This window comes from Styela clava, chromosome 4, assembly GCF_964204865.1.
Source record: "Styela clava chromosome 4, kaStyClav1.hap1.2, whole genome shotgun sequence".
Lineage (NCBI taxonomy): Eukaryota > Metazoa > Chordata > Ascidiacea > Stolidobranchia > Styelidae > Styela > Styela clava.
The window spans coordinates 10,529,850-10,554,533 of record NC_135253.1 but is presented as its reverse complement, the minus strand read 5'-3'; the positions used below and the strand labels follow the sequence as shown (position 1 = coordinate 10,554,533).

The window sequence follows — 24,684 nt, the reverse complement described above, 5'->3', positions numbered from 1 at the left end:
GAGAACGACACTACTTAGAGACTTGAAATTTACATCACATGCAGATAATAAGTCCCCCATCATAAATTGCAAATTTTATGCATGACTGACCACGCTTTCACGCTCCAGTGAGCAAAACGCGTCTTCAGTTTTTTTTACGCGGGAAGCCTGTTAAAGCTGCACGCAGCTCTAGTTAGGCTTCCCGCTGCTTGTCAGCAGGGAACCTATTGTATTCCTGTGTTTTATTATTATTATTATTATTAGGCTTCCCGCTGCTTGTCAGCAGGGAACCTATTGTATTCCTGTGTTTTATTATTATTATTATTTATTTATTATTATTTATTTATTATTATTTATTTATTATTATTTATTTTTATCATTTTTCTTTCAAATTGGTCCTACAAACTTGAAATTTAACTCAAATGTGCAGAAGTTCTCAGCTAGCAATAAAATGCAAATTTTATGCATGACTGACCACGCTTTCACGCTCCAGTGAGCAAAACGCGTCTTCGGTTTTTTTGCGATTTCTCAAAATTGATACATGCTATTGGGTTGAAATTCATAACAATGATTAATGGAAATGTTCCGGATACGATATGTCAAGGATACGCATGAGTGACTTCGGCGATACGCTCCAGTGAGCAATATAGGATTTTACATTTTCATCTTCTTCTCGAGAACGACACTACTTAGAGACTTGAAATTTAAATCACATGCAGATAATAAGTCCCCCATCATAAGTTGCAAATTTTATGCATGACTGACCACGCTTTCACGCTCCAGTGAGCAAAACGCTTCTTCAGTTTTTTGCGATTTTTCAAAATTGATACATGCTATTGGGTTGAAATTCATAACAATGATTAATGGACATGTTCCGGATGCGATATGTCAATGATACGCATGAGTGACCTCGGCGATACGCTCCAGTGAGCAATATAGGATTTCACATTTTCATCTTCTTCTCGAGAACGACACTACTTAGAGACTTGAAATTTACATCACATGCAGATAATAAGTCCCCCATCATAAATTGCAAATTTTATGCATGACTGACCACGCTTTCACGCTCCAGTGAGCAAAACACCTCTTCAGTTTTTTTTACGCGGGAAGCCTGTTAAAGCTGCACGCAGCTCTAGTTTTTTTTTTCAAATTGGTCCTACAAACTTGAAATTCACCTCAAATGTGCAGAAGTTCTCAACTAACAATAAAATGCAAATTTTATGCATGACTGACCACACTTTCACGCTCCAGTGAGCAAAACGCGTTTTCAGTTTTTTGCGATTTCTCAAAATTGATACATGGTATTGGGTTGCAATTCATAACAATGATTAATGGACATGTTCCGGATACGATATGTCAAGGATACGCATGAGTGACCTCGGCGATACGCTCCAGTAAGCAATATAGGATTTTACATTTTCATCTTCTTCTCCAGAACGACATTATTTAGAGACTTGAAATTTACATCACACGCAGATAATAAGTCCCCCATCATAAATTGCAAATTTTATGCATGACTGACCACGCTTTCACGCTCCAGTGAACAAAACGCGTTTTCAGTTTTTTTGCGATTTCTCAAAATTGATACATGCTATTGGGTTGAAATTCATAACAATGATTAATGGACAAGTTCCGGATACGACATATCAAGGATACGCATGAGTGACTTCGGCGATACGCTCCAGTGAGCAATATAGGATTTTACATTTTCATCTTTTTCTCGAGAACGACACTACTTAGAGACTTGAAATTTAAATCACATGCAGATAATAAGTACCCCATCATAAATTGCAAATTTTATGCATGACTGACCACGCTTTCACGCTCCAGTGAGCAAAACGCGTCTTCAGTTTTTTGCGATTTCTCAAAATTGATACATGCTATTGGGTTGAAATTCATAACAATGATTAATGGACATGTTCCGGATGCGATATGTCAATGATACGCATGAGTGACCTCGGCGATACGCTCCAGTGAGCAATATAGGATTTCACATTTTCATCTTCTTCTCGAGAACGACACTACTTAGAGACTTGAAATTTACATCACATGCAGATAATAAGTCCCCCATCATAAATTGCAAATTTTATGCATGACTGACAACGCTTTCACGCTCCAGTGAGCAAAACGCGTCTTCAGTTTTTTTTTACGCGGGAAGCCTGTTAAAGCTGCACGCAGCTCTAGTTTTTTTTCCAAATTGGTCCTACAAACTTGAAATTCACCTCAAATGTGCAGAAGTTCTCAACTAACAATAAAATGCAAATTTTATGCATGACTGACCACACTTTCACGCTCCAGTGGGCAAAACGCGTTTTCGGTTTTTTTTGCGATTTCTCAAAATTGATACATGGTATTGGGTTGCAATTCATAACAATGATTAATGGACATGTTCCGGATACGATATGTCAAGGATACGCATGAGTGACCTCGGCGATACGCTCCAGTGAGCAATATAGGATTTTACATTTTCATCTTCTTCTCCAGAACGACATTACTCAGAGACTTGAAATTTACATCACCTGCAGATAATGAGTCCCCCATCATAAATTGCAAATTTTATGCATGACTGACCACGCTTTCACGCTCCAGTGAGCAAAACGCGTCTTCAGTTTTTTTGCGATTTCTCAAAATTGATATATGGTATTGGGTTGAAATTCATAACAATGATTAATGGACATGTTTCGGATACAATATGTCGAGGATACGCATGAGAGACCTCGGCGATACGCTCCAGTGAGCGGTATAGGATTTTACATTTTCATCTTCTTCTCGAGAACGACACTACTTCGAGACTTGAAATTTACATCACATGCAGATAATGAATCCCCCATCAGAAACTGCAAATTTTATGCATGACTGACCACGCTTTCACGCTCCAGTGAGCAAAACGCCTTTTCAGCTTTTTTTACGCGGGAAGCCTGTTAAAGCTGCACGCAGCTCTAGTTATTATTTATTTTTATTATTTTTTTTTCAAATTGGTCCTACAAACTTGAAATTCACCTCAAATGTGCAGAAGTTCTCAGCTAGCAATAAAATGCAAATTTTATGCATGACTGACCACGCTTTCACGCTCCAGTGAGCAAAACGCGTCTTCAGTTTTTTTGCGATTTCACAAAATTGATACATGCTATTGGGTTGAAATTCATAACAATGATTAATGGACATGTTCCGGATACGATATGTCAAGGATACGCATGAGTGACCTCGGCGATACGCTCCAGTGAGCGGTATAGGATTTTACATTTTCATCTTCTTCTCGAGAACGACACTACTTCGAGACTTGAAATTTACATCACATGCAGATAATGAATTCCCCATCATAAACTGCAAATTTTATGCATGACTGACCACGCTTTCACGCTCCAGTGAGCAAAACGCGTCTTCAGTTTTTTTTACGCGGGAAGCCTGTTAAAGCTGCACGCAGCTCTAGTTATTATTTATTAGGCTTCCCGCTGCTTGTCAGCAGGGAACCTATTGTATTCCTGTGTTTTATTATTATTATTAGGCTTCCCGCTGCAGGGAACCTATTGTATTCCTTGGTTTTTATTAATATTGGGCTTCCCGCTGCTTGTCAGCAGGGAACCTATTGTATTCCTGTGTTTTATTATTATTAGGCTTCCCGCTGCTTGTCAGCAGGGAACCTATTGTATTCCTGTGTTTTATTATTATTATTTATTATTATCATTATTATTATTTATTTTTATTATTTTTTTTTCAAATTGGTCCTACAAACTTGAAGTTCACCTCAAATGTGCAGAAGTTCTCAGCTAGCAATAAAATGCAAATTTTATGCATGACTGACCACGCTTTCACGCTCCAGTGAGCAAAACGCGTTTTCAGTTTTTTTGCGATTTCTCAAAATTGATACATGCTATCGGGTTGAAATTCATAGCAATGATTAATAGACATTTTTCGGATACAATATGTCAAGGATACGCATGAGTGACCTCAGCGATACGCTCCAGTGAGCAATATAGGATTTTACATTTTCATCTTCTTCTCGAGAATGACACTACTTAGAGACTTGAAATTTACATCACATGCAGATATTCGGACCTCCATCATAAATTGCAGATTTAATGCATGACTGATCACGGCTTCACGCTCCAGTGCACATAGCATAATTTTCAGTTTTTTTTGCATTTCTCAATTACTGTTGAATATTAAGAACTCAAACTTGGTATTTGAGGTCGGTTGATACACCACAACTTATGTTATCGTTTTGGGGTAGCACTCCCGGTCACATGACTAAGTCATGCATGAGTGATTTTTTCATATTTTACGTTATTTATTAATATTTTTTTTTTTTCCAAATTGGTCCTACAAACTTGAAATTCACCTCAAATGTGTAGAGGTCCACAACTAACAACAAAATGCAAATTTTATGCATGAGACCACGATTTCTTCCAAAGAATATCAACTATTCACTACGTGTGTATTTTGTACGTTTCTCTTCACAAAAATAGATTGATCACAACTTGCGTATTTTGAATGTATTTAGGGTGAAACGGGGACTGGAACGAAACTCAAAGCTATTCGAATACCATTATGGTAGCTATAATACGTCGGTAATGATTCTACAGTTACTTTACATGTTTTTATTTTTATGTACACGTGATCCAAAAGAGTACACCCGTCTGTGGTGTAAGAGTGAACAACCTGAGTAAAGCCAGCAATGCTGAACATCTGCTCGATACATTTATTGTCAGCCAACAGATCTTCATTGAAATCGCCCATTATGAGACAGTCCATATCCAGATTTGCAAGTTCTTTTAACAAAATCTTTAACGCATTGCTAAATTTTGAAAAAGAATAAGATGGCGGCCTGTAAATACTCACTAATACGGTATCTTTTTCGACGAGCAGAAGGCATAAAAATTCCAGGTTAAGAACTTCAATGTCCATCACCCTCACTTTCAATTCGCTTCGAAGCAAAAATCCAACTCCCCCTTGCTTTTTTGTTTTAAATTGTCGGAAAAAATCATCGTTTTTATCATAGCATTCACTTCTGTTTCGAATTACGATATTAAAAACAGAAGATTGAAGTGAGCAGATTCCGTGCGTTTCAGTCAAGCAAATAACGTCGCATTCTGTAAACCGGGAATCACTCATCAAGTCTTCCCAATGTGCACGTAATCCTTGAATATTTATCAAACATATTTTCAATATAATATCGATATTATCAAATATTTTGCATTTTTCAGGTAATAATCGAGACATATTTGACATGGCACTTTCAATTCCTTCGTCGCAATATATAGCGCTTTCCTTGAAATTTTCTATGATGAGATTCTGAACACATCTCACCCTACTGAGCGCGACATACATTTGACCAGCTCTAAAGGCTTTTTTGAAGTCAACGAGAGCTGCGTCCACTGTAACACCTTGCATTTTATGAATAGTGCATCCCCACGACAGTTTAAGGGGAAACTGTTTGTAACTGCCGCGGCCTGAAAATGAATCTTCGACTTTTGTGATAGGAACGCCGTCCTCATATCTGCATTTTGATCTCATTCTCAATGCGGCGCCAACACGATGGTCGTCAAATCGGACATGGATGACATCTACTTCAATTGTACCTTCTGCGCGGTGAATGCTCACAATGGTACCAATTACACCGTTAACAAGTCCATCGGTTGCATCAATGTTGCGTAGCAACATCGCCCTAGCCTCAACAGAAAATTTCAAAGTCTTTTGCAATTGACCCATTGGTATATATGTCCGACAACTGGATGAGCGATTTTCTGACGTGGGAGTTAAAACATCAGCAGCTATTTCTACTATTTCCTTATCAAGAGAAAGAAGACGTTTCAAGTTGAATTCATTCACTTGAGCGTTTGTTGGGTAAATGTGGATGATATCTGATTTTGTTTCACCAGTTTCACGCTGAGAGAGCATCGAAATATCACATGCGTTCATTATCTCGCCTTTTTTCTTTGTGCGTATACGATTAAGCATTTCTGCAAATTTTTTACCGCCCTTTTGCCTCATAATTTCGTTAAGCTCTACTAGCTTAAAATAACCATTCCATAGATCGCCCAACGAATTTGGCTTGAACAACGGGGATGCCTTAACCGGAGGAAGTTGATAGAAATCCCCTACTGCAATTATGCTTACTTTGCCAAATGGAAACTCATCGCTTGCGCTTTTTATTTGGCGTAATCTTCCGTGAATATATGATAATAATTTGTAATCGACCATTGATATCTCATCAATGATCAATAATTCCAAATTTTCATACCTGCATTTCAAGGTGTTGATTTTTTCTTCTGCAAGTGGTCTGTATGGAATTGTCGCTTGTACTGGGATGCTAAATGTACTGTGTATTGTTGTGGCTTTGATATTGTATGCTGCAACGCCAGTGGAAGCCGTCAGTAATACTCGGATTTGAGAAATGTCTTCTGCTCTGTTGGCGAGCACCTTGGATGTCTCGTAATAAATTGCTTTCACTAAATGTGATTTCCCGGTTCCAGCTCCGCCAGATATAAAAAGATGAAATGGATCTGGATTTTTTCCATTTGCTTTTTTTACACACCATTGTCGAATCGCGTAAAAAACCTCAGTTTGCATTTCGTTGAGAGATCTTAGGATTGGCAAGGCTTCCTCTTTACTAATAAAAACATTTTTTACGAATGTGATCTCGCTTGTCGTCTGATGGAGATCAGGTATATCATCACATTCCTGCTCGTCTTCAACAGTGTGTATTACGTTGCTGTCTCTACCCTCGTCACGAGTACGCTGTTGGAGCTCTGTTATTAGATCAGCCCACTCATCTTGTGAAAGCTGTTCATCAGCTAACATATTTCCGGCTTCCGAAAGTTCTTCGCGTATATTTTCAAACTTCCGCATATTTTCTGTCACGAGCTCTTTTACATTCATGCTTCGACCATGAACCGAGCACTTGCCAAATTTGTAAAATTCTGTATAATTTTTGTAAGAAAGCGGCTTCAGATCTTCGTCGGTTCGGTGTGGGAAAAAAAGTTCCAATATACTTCGATAATATTTTTCACTATTTTTTTCTTTACGAAAACGGGGGTATCGAACTATTGCGGGTTGAGTTGTTTCTCTCTTTTGTACATGACCTAATCCTTTTTCCAGTTTCAGAGCTTTTTTATTTCCTTTTGCCTGTGTTTGTGACAATACGCGATATCTTGAAAAAAACTCACCATAGCATATTTCGTCTATTTCCTGTTGTCTTGGCCTTGCCCTATATTTTTCTATCATACTTGTCATCCACATATCAGACGGGTTGAGCTCGCCGCCACTTGCTTTCAACTTATTTTTTAGCACTGACAATGGCAAGCTTATTTTTACAGAATCACCCCCAGTTGGTAAAAACACTACGTTTCGTGAACATCCTTTTAAAGGCATATTGCAAGCTCTGAATGCCGACTCCTGTGCACTCACTTCCCTGTTTCTCAAATACAACATCCCAATCTTTTTCATAACGTCCCTTGCAGAATGATGGCCTTGGTTTAAGCATTCGTTAACGCATCCTTCCATTAGAAAGCTCATTTCTCTCTCTCCCTTAGAAATATAGGATAGAATATAAACTACACATGCATATGCATCCGTTACAAATTGCACATCCAAATTAGCGTTCCAGGCCCGCAGCAATGTAGGGTTATATGGATTAGTCCATATGCTACTACATTCTCTTTGTAATATCACCGAAACCTTCTTTGTGATCATCCTGCACGACATTTCGATACCGTCCTGAGTTATGTTCAACTCTTCAAGCAGTTTCGCTAAATTTGCATCCTCAGCACATTGCCAATTTTCATTGAAGATGTGTGACATTATTTTTTTTAATATATCCTTGGCCTTGGCAATGGCCGAATCATCTGCAGCAATACCTTGGTCACACTGAGCTATAAACGTCCTGGAAGAAGGTGGCCTGGGAAAACCATATCTACACACAGTGCCTTTCTTCCGGCATGATTTGGTGTGGGATTTACTATGCTGCTGTACACTATTAACTATGTCAAAGAGTTCTTTGTCTTCATGCTCTTGTGGAATCTGACAAGTTACGTGCCTATCTATATATGCTTCAACCTCCGCGTTGCTGTTGACCCCGTATTTCGGGGAATCTTTCACCCACAAGAGGCAGTGAATGTGAGGGGATCCGCGTTGTTGGAACTCTACCCTAAAGAAATAATCTACCACTTCTCCAAGAGGTTTACATGAAGAAAGTATAATATTTCTCAAGAAACTCTGAAACCGATTTTGAAAAAGTCTGGCAGTCATCACACAGTTTTCGCGTAGAATTTGACATTTTTCCAACCAATCGATTTCTGATGACAAACGCTTATCACCCCTTTGACGAAGCAAACAGTCAAAAACTTCCGGCCATCTCATTTCCGCGGACGAAAAAGAGCAAAACCAAGTCGGCAATCCAAGCTGGCGGACCATTGCCAATAGGTCTTTCTGCGCGGCCTGCCAGAATGCTGGTGTCCCTCTGACAGGTCTTAAAAATTTGTATGCCTCATCTGATGTTAATAGTGACCGAATATATTTTCCATCTGTTATATCCTTAATAGTCATTTTTCGAATTGAAGAATCAGTTCCTTTGCGCAATGCAATTGAAATGTTTGATAAAATTTGATTGAGTTCACTCCTATACTGTGAGAAGAATATGTAATCTACATTTTTCGAAAATCGATCATCAGCACTCATCAAACGACAATTAATATATCTCGATAAAGTAATTTGTTCGTCCCGAAATGCGCCAAAGGTCCCACGGCCTGAGGGAAAGAGTGTTGGAAAAGCTTTGGCTTCATTTTTGTCATCCATCAATATTGAAATTGGGCGGTTCCCTTCAGCGGGAGCAATGCACAGAACGTATTCGGAAATTTGGTCTAAAACTTCTTGAGCAATATCTACAGGTTGCAAGCAAATGTCAAGAGTGGCATCTGATATAATAACATCTTCGGAAGGTGCCTCCAACAGTTCTTCATCTTCCTCCTCTTCACGTAGGTTTATGTCAGGATTCCAGATTTCGTTAAACGTTACATCAGTGTAAAAATCATTATTCTCTTTTAACCACATGATGGCGTCCCTTAGGTTACCTTTATCTGCAACTTGGTAATCATAGTAACCCTTGTATGAAAGTTTTCTTTTTAGTTTAATTGTCAACATTTGATCATCCACTCTCACCCGTGGTAGGACGGTAACCGTTTTTTGGACATTGGAAGGTACACATATCACTGGACCATGAATTCCGTATTGGCGAGTTTTGGGTAACTGACTTATTTTCATGAAAGGAATATGTAGCGAGATTAGATGGCGCTCAATTGAGTTTAGTCTCGCTAACTCGGGCGGAACTTCCTCTACAAGCATGTTGTTGTCCCACGCTTTGACAGGAACTTTACCACTCTTGAGTTTGCTGCTACAAGTATGACATATCCAAATATTTCTTGCGTTAACAAATCCACAGGGCTTCCTGCAAAAAGTGTTACATTTGTGCTTATATTTTGTACTGATGTTCCCGCATTTATACTTATTTCTTTTGTATACGATAACGCTTTTACGGAAAAACAATCGAATGCATATGCAGCATACGCAATCTGGTCCACATTTTATCGACTTTCTGAATTTTTCAATAGAATTTTTAGCTGACATATCGCGTTTACTGCACCAGTATTTCTCTTGAGCTACGTTTCTGACACGTTGGTTATGTTTTGCATCAAATCTGTACATATTGGCACTCTTGGTTTTAACTTCCTGCCTGTGTAGTTCGTCAAGATCGTATTTCTTCACGCTTCTAGTTTTCATTCTCTCCCTGTGTTTTTCGTCATGTTTGTACTTCTTGACACTTCTGGCTTTCATTTGCTCCCTGTGTTTTTCGTCAAGTTTGTATTGCTCAGCACTTCTGGTTTTTACTTGCTTCCTGTGTTTTTCGTCAAGTTTGTACTGCTTCACGCTTCTAGTTTTCATTCTCTCCCTGTGTTTTTCGTCATGTTTGTATTTCTTGACACTTCTGGCTTTTATTTGCTCCCTGTGTTTTTCGTCAAGTTTGTACTTCTTGACACTTCTGGCTTTCATTTGCTCCCTGTGTTTTTCGTCATGTTTGTATTTCTTGAAACTTCTGGCTTTCATTTGCTCCCTGTGTTTTTCGTCAAGTTTGTACTGCTTCACGCTTCGAGTTTTTATTCTTTCCCTGTTTTTTTCGTCATGTTTGTATTTCTTGACACTTCTGGCTTTCATTTGCTCCCTGTGTTTTTCGTCAAGTTTGTACTGCTTCACGCTTCTAGTTTTCATTCTCTCCCTGTGTTTTTCGTCATGTTTGTATTTCTTGACACTTCTGGCTTTTATTTGCTCCCTGTGTTTTTCGTCAAGTTTGTACTGCTTCACGCTTCTAGTTTTCATTCTCTCCCTGTGTTTTTCGTCATGTTTGTATTTCTTGACACTTCTGGCTTTCATTTGCTCCCTGTGTTTTTCGTCAAGTTTGTACTGCTTCACGCTTCTAGTTTTCATTCTCTCCCTGTGTTTTTCGTCATGTTTGTATTTCTTGACACTTCTGGCTTTCATTTGCTCCCTGTGTTTTTCGTCAAGTTTGTACTGCTCAGCACTTCTGGTTTTTACTTGCTTCCTGTATTTGTCATCGAGATGGTACTTCTGAATATTGCTAGCTATTACCTTTTCTCTGTGTTGTACGTCAGTTTCGTATTTCTTTACGCTTCTTGTCTTTAATGCTTCTCTGTGGCTTGCATTATATTTATATTTTGCTGAGCTTCTCAAATTTGATTTTTTGTTGTAGTTTTGATCGGTTTTATACCTTCGCCTGCTACTTTTTTTCACATTCTCTCGATATTCTTCACATAATTCATAGCGCATATCGGCTTCACTCATACTTGATGTTGTTTGCTTTTCTGTGTGCCCCACCTCATACCATTCGGTATTTCTCGTAACTTCGTGCTGAGTAACCATGGCCGGATCCCCCTCATCATCGCCATTCTGCCAACTCTTGACGTCCGTAACAATTTCATAATGATTCCCACCTTTGTTATTTAAATATATCGATCCCCTTGAATGCGTAACGTAATTGCGATTCAGTAACGCTCTGGAATACTTCAGCCACGTGTTTTCAAAATACGTGTATATGTCTAATGCCAGTAAGTCACAAGCAGAAAATATTTCCACTTCTGTTGCCCACGTGCCGTCATCAAACATCTTGGACTGTTTGATATAATTCTCAACCCCATCTTCCGCGTATTCATCGCGCAAAATATTTGAAAAGACGCATGGATTTTCTTCGATATTTTGCGCAATTGCTTGCCTAAGTTGTGCGTTATTGTGTTCAGTTCCGGACAGCTCATGAGATAACGCATTGAAAAAGCAATTTCCGTCTGCCTTGACTGAAACAACTTTTGCAGGTTCGTTCAGTCGTTCGTTGATTGGATTTTCATCTATTAACAATTCGATTTTCAATCCCAGTTTTTTACAAATGTCAAATCTTGTGGCATAGTTTAGTCTAGAAAAAAGCATCTCGTGTTGAGTACTTTTAACTTCTTGTACCACATCTGTGTCATTTCTAGCAACAACCTGGGTGATTTCGACGGCGACCATTTCAAACTGACAAGCAAAATCCTCCGAGGGCGAGATATTTCGGTGTAGTATTTGAAGGTGACAATGAACGTCATCTAAACACCCAAATTCAAGCGTAATTGACGTGCCATTATAGCACACCATACCATCTCTATTACGAGAATGAGGATCAAAAACAAAGTACGTCGATTCGTCCTTGATTATTCCCAATGTGTTGCTGTTCAGCGTAAAGAGAGCACATACGCTGCTACTAAACGTCTCTGCAAGAGCATCTGCAAGCGACATTATGCCAACCATATGTTCGGACGGAGCTTCTGACGAACCAACAGCACCAGTTAATGGGCTCTGGTACTTTATTTCGTGCAGTACGTCATTCAACTCATAAGTTGAGGGCAACTCTGTGACCATGAGATAGTTGTCAATATAACCCAAAAAGTCTTGGACCCCACGATATAGTTTGTCGCCTTCTACGAGAATTTCATCCAAATCATTTGAACGCCATAAAGTTGCACGAGTATTGGCGTGCTTAATAAGCGCAATCAGGCAGTTTGCAATGCATTGTCGTCCGCGGCTGGAGAAGTTAAATCTAGCATCAGACTGGCTGAATTCGCCAGTAACTACCTTACGAGCAAGGCGTTTACGCGCCTTTTTCCAGTATCTTTTTCGTGGCATTTCTACGCACAATAATAGTTATACCGTATTAGTTAGCAACTAATTCCAGAAAGTGCTGTCAACAACGATTTCTGCAATGGAATGAATTATTATCCTTTCGTCGATCGTCTTCTCAAAGAGAGCGCTTATCGCGATGCGTTTTTTCCTCGCGTGTTTGCTTCTCTCGCTTACTGCGTTGTTAGCTGAATGTTACTATGAGTTCCGCGTTTTATTGCGGAGAGTAATCACTACGTGAATTAATAACATGCTTGAAAATGAAATTAGATGCTTTTTTAATATGAAATTGTTCCTGCTGTGGTTTACATTTTCGCCGTCTGAACGATAGTCAAAAAGATATTTACGCTTTTGCTTCTGTCATCCCCGAAGAAAATAATAAAACTTCATTCTCGGTATTGTGTTGACTTTTTATTACATTATTTTTATTTTGTTAGGAGGTAGGCAGTTATGAACACGATCGATTAGCGCAAGTTGCTGAGTCAAAAATGAATTCACGGCGAATGTTGTCCGCGTAGTCTCTGATATGTTTCCCGTCAAATACGCGTCAATTTACGAACCCAGAAGAGTTACAGAGAAAAAGTTAACACTTTACTTCAGTGTTCATCTAGCTGCGACTCATTCTATTACATGGCTGCATTACGCGGGAAGCCTGTTAAAGCTGCACGCAGCTCTAGTTATTATTTATTATTATAATTTATTTTTATTATTAGGCTTCCCGCTGCTTGTCAGCAGGGAACCTATTGTATTCCTGTGTTTTATTATTATTATTTATTATTATTATTATTATTATTATTATTATTTTTTTTTCAAATTGGTCCTACAAACTTTAAATTCACCTCAAATGTGCAGAAGTTCTCAGCTAGCAATAAAATGCAAATTTTATGCATGACTGACCACGCTTTCACGCTCCAGTGAGCAAAATGCGTTTTCAGTTTTTTTGCAATTTCTCAGAATTGATACATGGTATTGGGTTGAAATTCAAAACAATGATTATTGGACATGTTCCGGATACAATATGTCAAGGATACGCATGAGTGACCTCGGCAATACGCTCCAGTGAGCAATATAGGATTTTACATTTTCATCTTCTTCTCGAGAACGACACTCCTTAGAGACTTGAAATTTATATCACATTCAGAAAATGAGTCCCCCATCATAAATTGCAAATTTTATGCATGACTGACCACGCTTTCACGCTCCAGTGAGCAAAACGATTCTTCAGTTTTTTGTGCGATTTCTCAAAATTGATACATGCTATTGGGTTGAAATTCATAACAATGATTAATGGACATGTTCCGGATACGATATGTCAAGGATACGCATGAGTGACCTCGGCGATACGCTCCAGTGAGCAATATAGGATTTTACACTTTCATCTTCTTCTCGAGAACGACACTACTTAGAGACTTGAAATTTACATCACATGCAGATAATAAGTCCCCCATCATAATTTGCAAATTTTATGCATGACTGACCACGTTTTCACGCTCCAGTGAGCAAAACGCGTCTTCAGTTTTTTTTTACGCGGGAAGCCTGTTAAAGCTGCACGCAGCTCTAGTTTTTTTTTCAAATTGGTCCTACAAACTTGAAATTCACCTCAAATGTACAGAAGTTCTCAGCTAGCAATAAAATGCAAATTTTATGCATGACTGACCAGGCTTTCACGCGCCAGTGAGCAAAACGCGTTTTCAGTTTTTTCGCGATTTCTCAAAATTGATACATGCTATTGGGTTGAAATTCATAACAAAGATTGATGGACATGTTCCGGATACGATATGTCAAGGATACGCATGAGTGACCTCGGCGATACGCTCCAGTGAGCAATATAGGATTTTACATTTTCATCTTCTTCTAGAGAACGACACTACTTAAGGACTTGAAATTTACATCACATGCAGATAATAAGTCCCCCATCATAAATTGCAAATTTTATGCATGACAGACCACGCTTCCACGCTCCAGTGAGCAAAACGCGTATTCAGTTTTTTTGCGATTTCTCAAAATTGATACATGCTATTTGGTTGAAATTCATAACAATTATTAATGGACATGTTCCGGATACGACATGTCAAGTATACGCATGAGTGACCTCGGCGATACGCTCCAGTGAGCAATATAGGATTTTACATTTTCATCTTCTTCTCGAGAACGACACTACTCAGAGACTTGAAATTTACATCACATGCAGATAATAAGTCCCCCATCATAAATTGCAAATTTTATGCATGACTGACCACGCTTTCACCGTCCAGTGAGCAAAACGCGTCTTCATTTTTGTTTACGCGGGAAGCCTGTTAAAGCTGCACGCAGCTCTAGTTATTTATTATTATTTATTATTATTATTATTTTTTTTTCAAATTGGTCCTACAAACTTGAAATTCACCTCAAATGTGCAGAAGTTCTCAGCTAGCAAAAAAATGCAAATTTTATGCATGACTGACCACGCTTTCACGCTCCAGTGAGCAAAACGCGTATTCAGTTTTTTTGCGATTCCTCAAAATTGATACATGGTATTGGGTTGAAATTCATAACAATGATTAATGGGCATGTTCCGGATACAATATGTCAAGGATACGCATGAGTGACCTCGGCGATACGCTCCAGTGAGCAATATAGGATTTTACATTTTCATCTTCTTCTCGAGAACGACACTACTTAGAGACTTGAAATTTAAATCACATGCAGATAATAAGTCCCCCATCATAAATTGCAAATTTTATGCATGACTGACCACGCTTTCACGCTCCAGTGAGCAAAACGCGTCTTCAGTTTTTTGCGATTTCTCAAAATTGATACATGCTATTGGGTTGAAATTCATAACAATGATTAATGGACATGTTCCGGATGCGATATGTCAATGATACGCATGAGTGACCTCGGCGATACGCTCCAGTGAGCAATATAGGATTTCACATTTTCATCTTCTTCTCGAGAACGACACTACTTAGAGACTTGAAATTTACATCACATGCAGATAATAAGTCCCCCATCATAAATTGCAAATTTTATGCATGACTGACCACGCTTTCACGCTCCAGTGAGCAAAACGCGTCTTCAGTTTTTTTTACGCGGGAAGCCTGTTAAAGCTGCACACAGCTCCAGTTATTTATTATTAGGCTTCCCGCTGCTTGTCAGTAGGGAACCTATTGTATTCCTGTGTTTTATTATTATTATTATTATTATTATTATTTATTTATTAGGCTTCCCGCTGCTTGTCAGCAGGAAACCTATTGTATTCCTGTGTTTTATTATTATTATTTATTATTATTATTATTATTATTATTTATTTTTATTATTTTTTTTTCAAATTGGTCCTACAAACTTGAAATTCACCTCAAATGTGCAGAAGTTCTCAGCTAGCAATAAAATGCAAATTTTATGCATGACTGACCACGCTTTCACGCTCCAGTGAGCAAAACGCGTTTTCAGTTTTTTTGCGATTTCTCAAAATTGATACATGCTATTGGGTTGAAATTCATAACAATGATTAATGGACATGTTCCGGATACGATATGTTAAGGATACGCATGGGTGACCTCGGCGATACGCTCCAGTGAGCAATATAGGATTTTACATTTTCATCTTCTTCTCGAGAACGACACTACTTAGAGACTTGAAATTTACATCACATGCAGATAATAAGTCCCCCATCATAAATTGCAAATTTTATGCATGACTGACCACGCTTTCACGCTCCAGTGAGCAAAACGCGTTTTCAGTTTTTTTGCGATTTCTCAAAATTTATACATGCTATTGGGTTGAAATTCATACCAATGATCAATGGACATGTTCCGAATACGATAAGTCAAGGATACGCATGAGTGACCTCGGCGATACTCTCCAGTGAGCAATATAGGATTTTACACTTTCATCTTCTTCTCGAGAACGACACTACTTAGAGACTTGAAATTTACATCACATGCAGATAATAAGTCCCCCATCATAATTTGCAAATTTTATGCATGACTGACCATGCTTTCACGCTCCAGTGAACAAAACGCGTCTTCAGTTTTTTTACGCGGGAAGCCTGTTAAAGCTGCACGCAGCTCTAGTTATTATTTATTTTTATTATTTTTTTTTCAAATTGGTCCTACAGACTTGAAATTCACCTCAAATGTGCAGAAGTTCTCAGCTAGCAATAAAATGCAAATTTTATGCATGACTGACCACGCTTTCACGCTCCAGTGAGCAAAACGCGTCTTCGGTTTTTTTGCGATTTCTCAAAATTGATACATGCTATTGGGTTGAAATTCATAACAATGATTAATGGACATGTTCCGGATACGATATGTCAAGGATACGCATGAGTGACCTCGGCGATACGCTCCAGTGAGCAATATAGGATTTTACATTTTTATCTTCTTCTCGAGAACGACACCACTCAGAGACTTGAAATTTACATCACATGCAGATAATAAGTCCCCCGTCATAAATTGCAAATTTCATGCATGACTGACCACGCTTTCACGCTTCAGTGAGCAAAACGCGTCTTCAGTTTTTTTGCGATTTCTCAAAATTGATACATGCTATTGGGTTGAAATTCATAACAATGATTATTGGACATGTTCCGGATATGATATGTCAAGGATACGCATGAGTGACCTCGGCGATACGCTCCAGTGAGCAATATAGGATTTTACATTTTCATCTTCTTCTCGAGAACGACACTACTTAGAGACTTGAAATTTACACCACATGCAGATAATAAGTCCCCCGTCATAAATTGCAAATTTTATGCATGACTGATCACGGCTTCACGCTCCAGTGCACATAGCATAATTTTCAGTTTTTTTCGCATATCTCAATTACTATTGAATATTAAGAACTCAAACTTGGTATTTGAGGTCGGTTGATACCCACAACTTATGTTAGCCTTTTGGGGTAGCACTCCCGGTCACATGACTAAGTCATGCATGAGTGATTTTTTCATTTCATATTTTACGTTATTTATTAATATTTTTATTATTTTTTTTTTCAAATTGGTCCTACAAACTTGAAATTCACCTCAAATGTGTAGAGGTACTCAACTAACAACAAAATGCAAATTTTATGCATGAGACCACGATTTCACGCTCCAGTGAGCGTTTTTTTTTTGTGGTTTCTCAAAATTGATAAACGGTTTTGGGTTTGAATTTATAACAAATATTGATGGACATGTTCCTCATATAAAACAGTCAAAAACAGAACTCAAACTTGGTATTTGAGATCAGTTGGTCCACCACTACTTGTGTTCGCCTGTTGGGGCTGCACTTCCGGTCACGTGACTAAATCGTGCATGAGTCATTTTGTCCTATTTCTCGTTAAAATAGTTTCTTGCTGCATCAAAACATGTCACGAGGAGTCATGCTGTCGAAACATGGTATATGAGTATCTCTAACTTGGAATGTGAATTCATAGGGTCTACCTTTGTAAATTTTTTCCAAAGAATATCAACTATTCACTACGTGTGTATTTTGTACGTTTCTCTTCACAAACTTGCGTATTTTGAATGTATTTAGGGTGAAACGGGGACTGGGACGAAACTCAAAGCTATTCGAATACCATTATGGTAGCTATAATACGTCGGCAATGATTCTACAGTTACTTTACATGTTTTCATTTTTATGTACACGTGATCCAAAAGAGTACAGCCGTCTGTGGTGTAGGAGTGAACAACCTGAGTAAAGCCAGCAATGCTGAACATCTGCTCGATACATTTATTGTCAGCCAACAGATCTTCATTGAAATCGCCCATTATGAGACAGTCCATATCCAGATTTGCAAGGTCTTTTAACAAAATCTTTAACGCATTGCTAAATTTCGACAAAGGATAAGATGGCGGCCTGTAAATACTCACTAATACGGTATCTTTTTCGACGAGCAGAAGGCATAAAAATTCCAGGTTAAGAACTTCAATGTCCATCACTCTCACTTTCAATTCGCTTCGAAGCAAAAATCCAACTCCCCCTTGCTTTTTTGTTTTAAATTGTCCGAAAAAATCATCGTTTTTATCGTAGCATTCACTTCTGTTTCGAATTACGATATTAAAAACAGAAGATTGAAGTGAGCAGATTCCGTGCGTTTCAGTCAAGCAAATAACGTCGCATTCTGTAAACCGGGAATCACTCATCAAGTCTTCCCAATGTGCACGTAATCCTTGAATATTTATCAAACTTATTTTCAATATAATATCGATCTTATCAAATATTTTGCATTTTTCAGGTAAAAATCGAGACATATTTGACATGGCACTTTCAATTCCTTCGTCGCAATATATAGCGCTTTCCCTGAAATTTTCTATGATGAGATTCTGAACACATCTCACCCTACTGAGCGCGACATACATTTGACCAGCTCTAAAGGCTTTTTTGAAGTCAACGAGAGCTGCGTCCACTGTAACACCTTGCATTTTATGAATAGTACATCCCCACGACAGTTTAAGGGGAAACTGTTCGTAACTGCCGCGGTCTGAAAATGAATCTTCGACTTTTGTGATAGGAACGCCGTCCTCATATCTGCATTTTGATCTCATTCTCAATGTGGCGCCAACACGATGGTTGTCAAATCGGACATGGATGACATCTACTTCAATTGTACCTTCTGCGCGGTGAATGCTCACAATGGTACCAATTACACCGTTAACAAGTCCATCGGTTGCATCAATGTTGCGTAGCAACATCACCCTAGCCTCAACAGAAAATTTCAAAGTCTTTTGCAATTGACCCATTGGTATATATGTCCGACAACTGGATGAGCGATTTTCTGACGAGGGAGTTAAAACATCAGCAGCTATTTCTACTATTTCCTTATCAAGAGAAAGAAGACGTTTCAAGTTGAATTCATTCACTTGAGCGTTTGTTGGGTAAATGTGGATGATATCTGATTTTGTTTCACCAGTTTCACGCTGAGAGAGCATCGAAATATCACATGCGTTCATTATCTCGCCTTTTTTCTTTGTGCGTATACGATTAAGCATTTCTGCAAATTTTTTATCGCCCTTTTGCCTCATAATTTCGTTAAGCTCTACTAGCTTAAAATAACCATTCCATAGATCGCCAAACGGATTTGGCTTGAACAACGGGGATGCTTTAACCGGAGGAAGTTGATAGAAATCCCCTACTGCAATTATGCTTACTTTGCCAAATGGAAACTCATCGCTTGCGCTTTTTATTTGGCGTAATCTTCCGTGAATATATGATAATAATTTGTAATCGACCATTGATATCTCATCAATGATCAATAATTCCAAATTTTCATACCTGCATTTCAAGGTGTTGAGTTTTTCTTCTGCAAGTGGTCTGTATGGAATTGTCGCTTGTACTGGGATGCTAAATGTACTGTGTATTGTTGTGGCTTTGATATTGTATGCTGCAACGCCAGTGGAAGCGGTCAGTAATACTCGGATTTGAGAAATGTCTTCTGCTCTGTTGGCGAGCACCTTGGATGTCTCGTAATAAATTGCTTTCACTAAATGTGATTTCCCGGTTCCAGCTCCGCCAGATATAAAAAGATGAAATGGATCTGGATTTTTTCCATTTGCTTTTTTCACACACCATTGTCGAATCGCGTAAAAAACCTCAGTTTGCATTTCGTTGAGAGATCTTAGGATTGGCAAGGCTTCCTCTTTACTAATAAAAACATTTTTTACGAATGTGATCTCGCTTGTCGTCTGATGGAGATCAGGTATATCATCACGTTCCTGCTCGTCTTCAACAGTGTTTATTACGTTGCTGTCTCTACCCTCGTCACGAGTACGCTGTTGGAGCTCTGTTATTAGATCAGCCCACTCATCTTGTGAAAGCTGTTCATCAGCTAACATATTTCCGGCTTCCGAAAGTTCTTCGCGTATATTTTCAAACTTCCGCATATTTTCTGTCACGAGCTCTTTTACATTCATGCTTCGACCATGAACCGAGCACTTGCCAAATTTGTAAAATTCTGTATAATTTTTGTAATAAAGCGGCTTCAGATCTTCGTCGGTTCGGTGTGGGAAAAAAAGTTCCAATATACTTCGATAATATTTTTCACTATTTTTTTCTTTACGAAAACGGGGGTATCAAATTATCGCGGGTTGAGTTGTTTCTCTCTTTTGTACATGACCTAATCCTTTTTCCAGTTCCAGAGCTTTTTTATTTCCTTTTGCCTGTGTTTGTGACAATACGCGATATCTTGAAAAAAACTCACCATAGCATATTTCGTCAATTTCCTGTTGTCTTGGCCTTGCCCTATATTTTTCTATCATACTTGTCATCCACATATCAGACGGGTTGAGCTCGCCGCCACTTGCTTTCAACTTATTTTTCAGCACTGACAATGGCAAGCTTATTTTTACAGAATCACCCCCAGTTGGTAAAAACACTACGTTTCGTGAACATCCTTTTAAAGGCATATTGCAAGCTCTGAATGCCGACTCCTGTGCACTCACTTCCCTGTTTCTCAAATACAACATCCCAATCTTTTTCATAACGTCCCTTGAAGAATGATGGCCTTGGTTCAAGCATTCGTTAACGCATCCTTCCATTAGAAAGCTCATTTCTCTCTCTCCCTTAGAAATAAAGGATATAATATAAACTACACATGCATATGCATCCGTTACAAATTGCACATCTAAATTAGCGTTCCAGGCCCGCAGCAATGTAGGGTTATATGGATTAGTCCATATGCTACTACATTCTCTTTGTAATATCACCGAGACCTTCTTTGGGATAATCCTGCACGACATTTCGATATCGTCCTGAGTTATGTTCAACTCTTCAAGAAGTTTCGCTAAATTTGCATCCTCAGCACATTGCCATTTTTCATTGAAGATGTGTGACATTATTTTTTTTAATATATCCTTGGCCTTGGCAATGGCCGAATCATCTGCAGCAATACCTTGGTCACACTGAGCTATAAACGTCCTGGAAGAAGGTGGCCTGGGAAAACCATATCTACACACAGTGCCTTTCTTCCGGCACGATTTGGTGTGGGATTTACTATGCTGTTGTACACTATTAACTATTTCAAAGAGTTCTTTGTCTTCATGCTCTTGTGGAATCTGACAAGTTACGTGCCTATCTATATATGCTTCAACCTCCGCGTTGCTGTTGACCCCGTATTTCGGGGAATCTTTCACCCACAAGAGGCAGTGAATGTGAGGGGATCCGCGTTGTTGGAACTCTACCCTGAAGAAATAATCTTCCACTTCTCCAAGAGGTTTACATGAAGAAAGTATAATATTTCTCAAGAAACTCTGAAACCGATTTTGAAAAAGTCTGGCAGTCATCACACAGTTTTCGCGTAGAATTTGACATTTTTCCAACCAATCGATTTCTGATGACAAACGCTTATCACCCCTTTGACGAAGCAAACAGTCAAAAACTTCCGGCCATCTCATTTCCGCGGACGAAAAAGAGCAAAACCAAGTCGGCAATCCAAGCTGGCGGACCATTGCCAATAGGTCTTTCTGCGCGGCCTGCCAGAATGCTGGTGCCCCTCTGACAGGTCTTAAAAATTTGTATGCCTCATCTGATGTTAATAGTGACCGAATATATTTTCCATCTGTTATATCCTTAATAGTCATTTTTCGAATTGAAGAATCAGTTCCTTTGCGCAATGCAATTGGAATGTTTGATAAAATTTGATTGAGTTCACTCCTATACTGTGAGAAGAATATGTAATCTACGTTTTTGGAAAATCGATCATCAGCACTCATCAAACGACAATTAATATATTTCGATAAAGTAATTTGTTTGTCCCGAAATGCGCCAAAGGTCCCACGGCCTGAGGGAAAGAGTGTTGGAAAAGCTTTGGCTTCATTTTTGTCATCCATCAATATTGAAATTGGGCGGTTCCAGAACGTCTTCGGAAATTTGGTCTAAAACTTCTTGAGCAATATCTACAGGTTGCAAGCAAGTGTCAAGAGTGGCATCTGATATAATAACATCTTCGGAAGGTGCCTCCAACAGTTCTTCATCTTCCTCCTCTTCACGTAGGTTTATGTCAGGATTCCAGATTTCGTTAAACGTTACATCAGTGTAAAAATCATTATTCTCTTTTAACCACATGATGGCGTCCCTTAGGTTACCTTTATCTGCAACTTGGTAATCATAGTAACCTCTGTATGAAAGTTTTCTTTTTAGTTTAATTGTCAACATTTGGTCATCCACTCTCACCCGTGGTAGGACGGTAACCGTTTTTTGGACATTGGAAGGTACACATATCACTGGACCATGAATTCCGTATTGGCGAGTTTTGGGCAACTGACTTATTTTCATGAAAGGAATATGTAGCGAGATTAGATGGCGCTCAATTGAGTTTAGTCTCGCTAACTCGGGCGGAACTTCCTCTACAAGCATGTTGTTGTCCCACGCTTTGACAGGAATTTTACCACTCTTGAGTTTGCTGCTACAAGTATGACATATCCAAATATTTCTTGCGTTAACAAATCCACAGGGCTTCGTGCAAAAAGTGTTACATTTGTGCTTATATTTTGTACTGATGTTCCCGCATTTATACTTATTTCTTTTGTATACGATAACGCTTTTACGGAAAAACGATCGAATGCATATGCAGCATACGCAATCTGGTCCACATTTTATCGACTTTCTGAATTTTTCAATAGAATTTTTAGCTGACATATCGCGTTTACTGCACCAGTATTTCTTTTGAGCTACGTTTCTGACACGTTGGTTATGTTTTGCATCAAATCTGTACATATTGGCACTCCTGGTTTTAACTTCCTGCCTGTGTAGTTCGTCAAGATCGTATTTCTTCACGCTTCTAGTTTTCATTCTCTCCCTGTGTTTTTCGTCATGTTTGTAATTCTGGACACTTCTGGCTTTCATTTGCTCCCTGTGTTTTTCGTCATGTTTGTACTTCTTGACACTTCTGGCTTTCATTTGCTCCCTGTGTTTTTCGTCATGTTTGTAATTCTTGACACTTCTGGCTTTCATTTGCTCCCTGTGTTTTTCGTCATGTTTGTACTTCTTGACACTTCTGGCTTTCATTTGCTCCATGTGTTTTTCGTCATGTTTGTACTTCTTGACACTTCTGGCTTTCATTTGCTCCCTGTGTTTTTCGTCATGTTTGTACTTCTTGATACTTCTGGCTTTCATTTGCTCCCTGTGTTTTTCGTCAAGTTTGTATTGCTCAGCACTTCTGGTTTTTACTTGCTTCCTGTGTTTTCTGTCAAGTTTGTACTGCTCAGCACTTCTGGTTTTTACTTGTTTCCTGTGTTTTTCGTCAAGTTTGTACTGCTTCACGCTTCTAGTTTTCATTCTCTCCCTGTGTTGTTCGTCATGTTTGTATTTCTTGACACTTCTGGCTTTCATTTGCTCCCTGTGTTTTTCGTCAAGTTTGTACTGCTCAGCACTTCTAGTTTTTACTTGCTTCCTGTGTTTTTCGTCAAGTTTGTACTGCTCAGCACTTCTGGTTTTTACTTGCTTCCTGTATTTGTCATCGAGATGGTACTTCTGAATATTGCTAGCTATTACCTTTTCTCTGTGTTGTACGTCAGTTTCGTATTTCTTTACGCTTCTTGTCTTTAATGCTTCTCTGTGGCTTTCATTATATTTATATTTTGCTGAGCTTCTCAAATTTAATTTTTTGTTGTAGTTTTGATCGGTTTTATACCTTCGCCTGCTACTTTTTTTCACATTCTCTCGATATTCTTCACATAATTCATAGCGCATATCGGCTTCACTCATACGTGATGTTGTTTGCTTTTCTATGTGTCCCACCTCATACCATTCGGTATTTCTCGTAACTTCGTGCTGAGTAACCATGGCCGGATCCCCCTCATCATCATCATTCTGCCAACTCTTGACGTCCGTAACAATTTCATAATGATTTCCACCTTTGTTATTTAAATATATCGATCCCCTTGAATGCGTAACGTAATTGCGATTCAGTAGCGCTCTGGAATACTTCAGCCACCTGTTTTCAAAATACGTGTATATGTCTAATGCCAGTAAGTCACAAGCAGAAAATATTTCCACTTCTGTTGCCCACGTGCCGTCATCAAACATCTTGGACTGTTTGATATATTTCTCAACCCCATCTTCCGCGTATTCATCGCGCAAAATATTTGAAAAGACGCATGGATTTTCTTCGATATTTTGCGCAATTGCTTGCCTAAGTTGTGCGTTATTGTGTTCAGTTCCGGACAGCTCATGAGATAACGCATTGAAAAAGCAATTTCCGTCTGCCTTGACTGAAAAAACTTTTGCAGGTTCGTTTAGTCGTTCGTTGATTGGATTTTCATCTATTACCAATTCGATTTTCAATCCCAGTTTTTTACAGATGTCAAATCTTGTGGCATAGTTTAGTCTAGAAAAAAGCATCTCGTGTTGAGTACTTTTAACTTCTTGTACCACATCTGTGTCATTTCCAGCAACAACCTGGGTGATTTCGATGGCGACCATTTCAAACTGACATGCAAAATCCTCCGAGGGCGAGATATTTCGGTGTAGTTTTTGAAGGTGACAATGAACGTCATCTAAACACCCAAATTCAAGCGTAATTGACGTG

At 38.8% G+C, this 24,684-nt stretch overlaps 2 protein-coding genes across 2 annotated transcripts; both read right to left on the bottom strand.

Moving 5' to 3' along the window:
* Window positions 1-4,699: 4,699 nt before the first annotated feature.
* On the bottom strand, window positions 4,700-12,198 carry LOC144421969 (uncharacterized). Its single transcript, XM_078111608.1, has 4 exons — window positions 10,541-12,198; window positions 5,306-9,421; window positions 4,819-4,987; window positions 4,700-4,774 (listed from the first exon to the last, which is right to left on the bottom strand). The coding sequence occupies exons 1-4, from the start codon at window positions 12,196-12,198 to the stop codon at window positions 4,700-4,702; spliced, it is 6,018 nt and encodes a 2,005-aa protein (XP_077967734.1).
* Window positions 12,199-17,912: 5,714 nt separating this feature from the next.
* LOC144421968 (ATP-dependent DNA helicase Pif1-like) lies at window positions 17,913-20,071 on the bottom strand. Its single transcript, XM_078111606.1, has 2 exons — window positions 18,500-20,071; window positions 17,913-17,987 (listed from the first exon to the last, which is right to left on the bottom strand). The coding sequence occupies exons 1-2, from the start codon at window positions 20,069-20,071 to the stop codon at window positions 17,913-17,915; spliced, it is 1,647 nt and encodes a 548-aa protein (XP_077967732.1).
* Window positions 20,072-24,684: the final 4,613 nt, after the last annotated feature.

Excerpts from the sequence above, each read along its gene's own strand:
- LOC144421969 (XM_078111608.1), bottom strand. The coding sequence starts at position 12,198 with ATGCCACGAAAAAGATACTGGAAAAAGGCGCGTAAACGCCTTGCTCGT. Across the intron at positions 9,422-10,540 it reads AAAACCAGAAGTGCTGAGCA|GAAGCCCTGTGGATTTGTTA; the intron begins GTACAAACTTGA and ends CACTTTTTGCAG. Across the intron at positions 4,775-4,818 it reads TCGAAAAAGATACCGTATTA|CAATGCGTTAAAGATTTTGT; the intron begins GTGAGTATTTAC and ends TTCAAAATTTAG.
- LOC144421968 (XM_078111606.1), bottom strand. The coding sequence starts at position 20,071 with ATGAATGTAAAAGAGCTCGTGACAGAAAATATGCGGAAGTTTGAAAAT. Across the intron at positions 17,988-18,499 it reads TGTATGTCGCGCTCAGTAGG|CAATGCGTTAAAGATTTTGT; the intron begins GTGAGATGTGTT and ends GTCGAAATTTAG.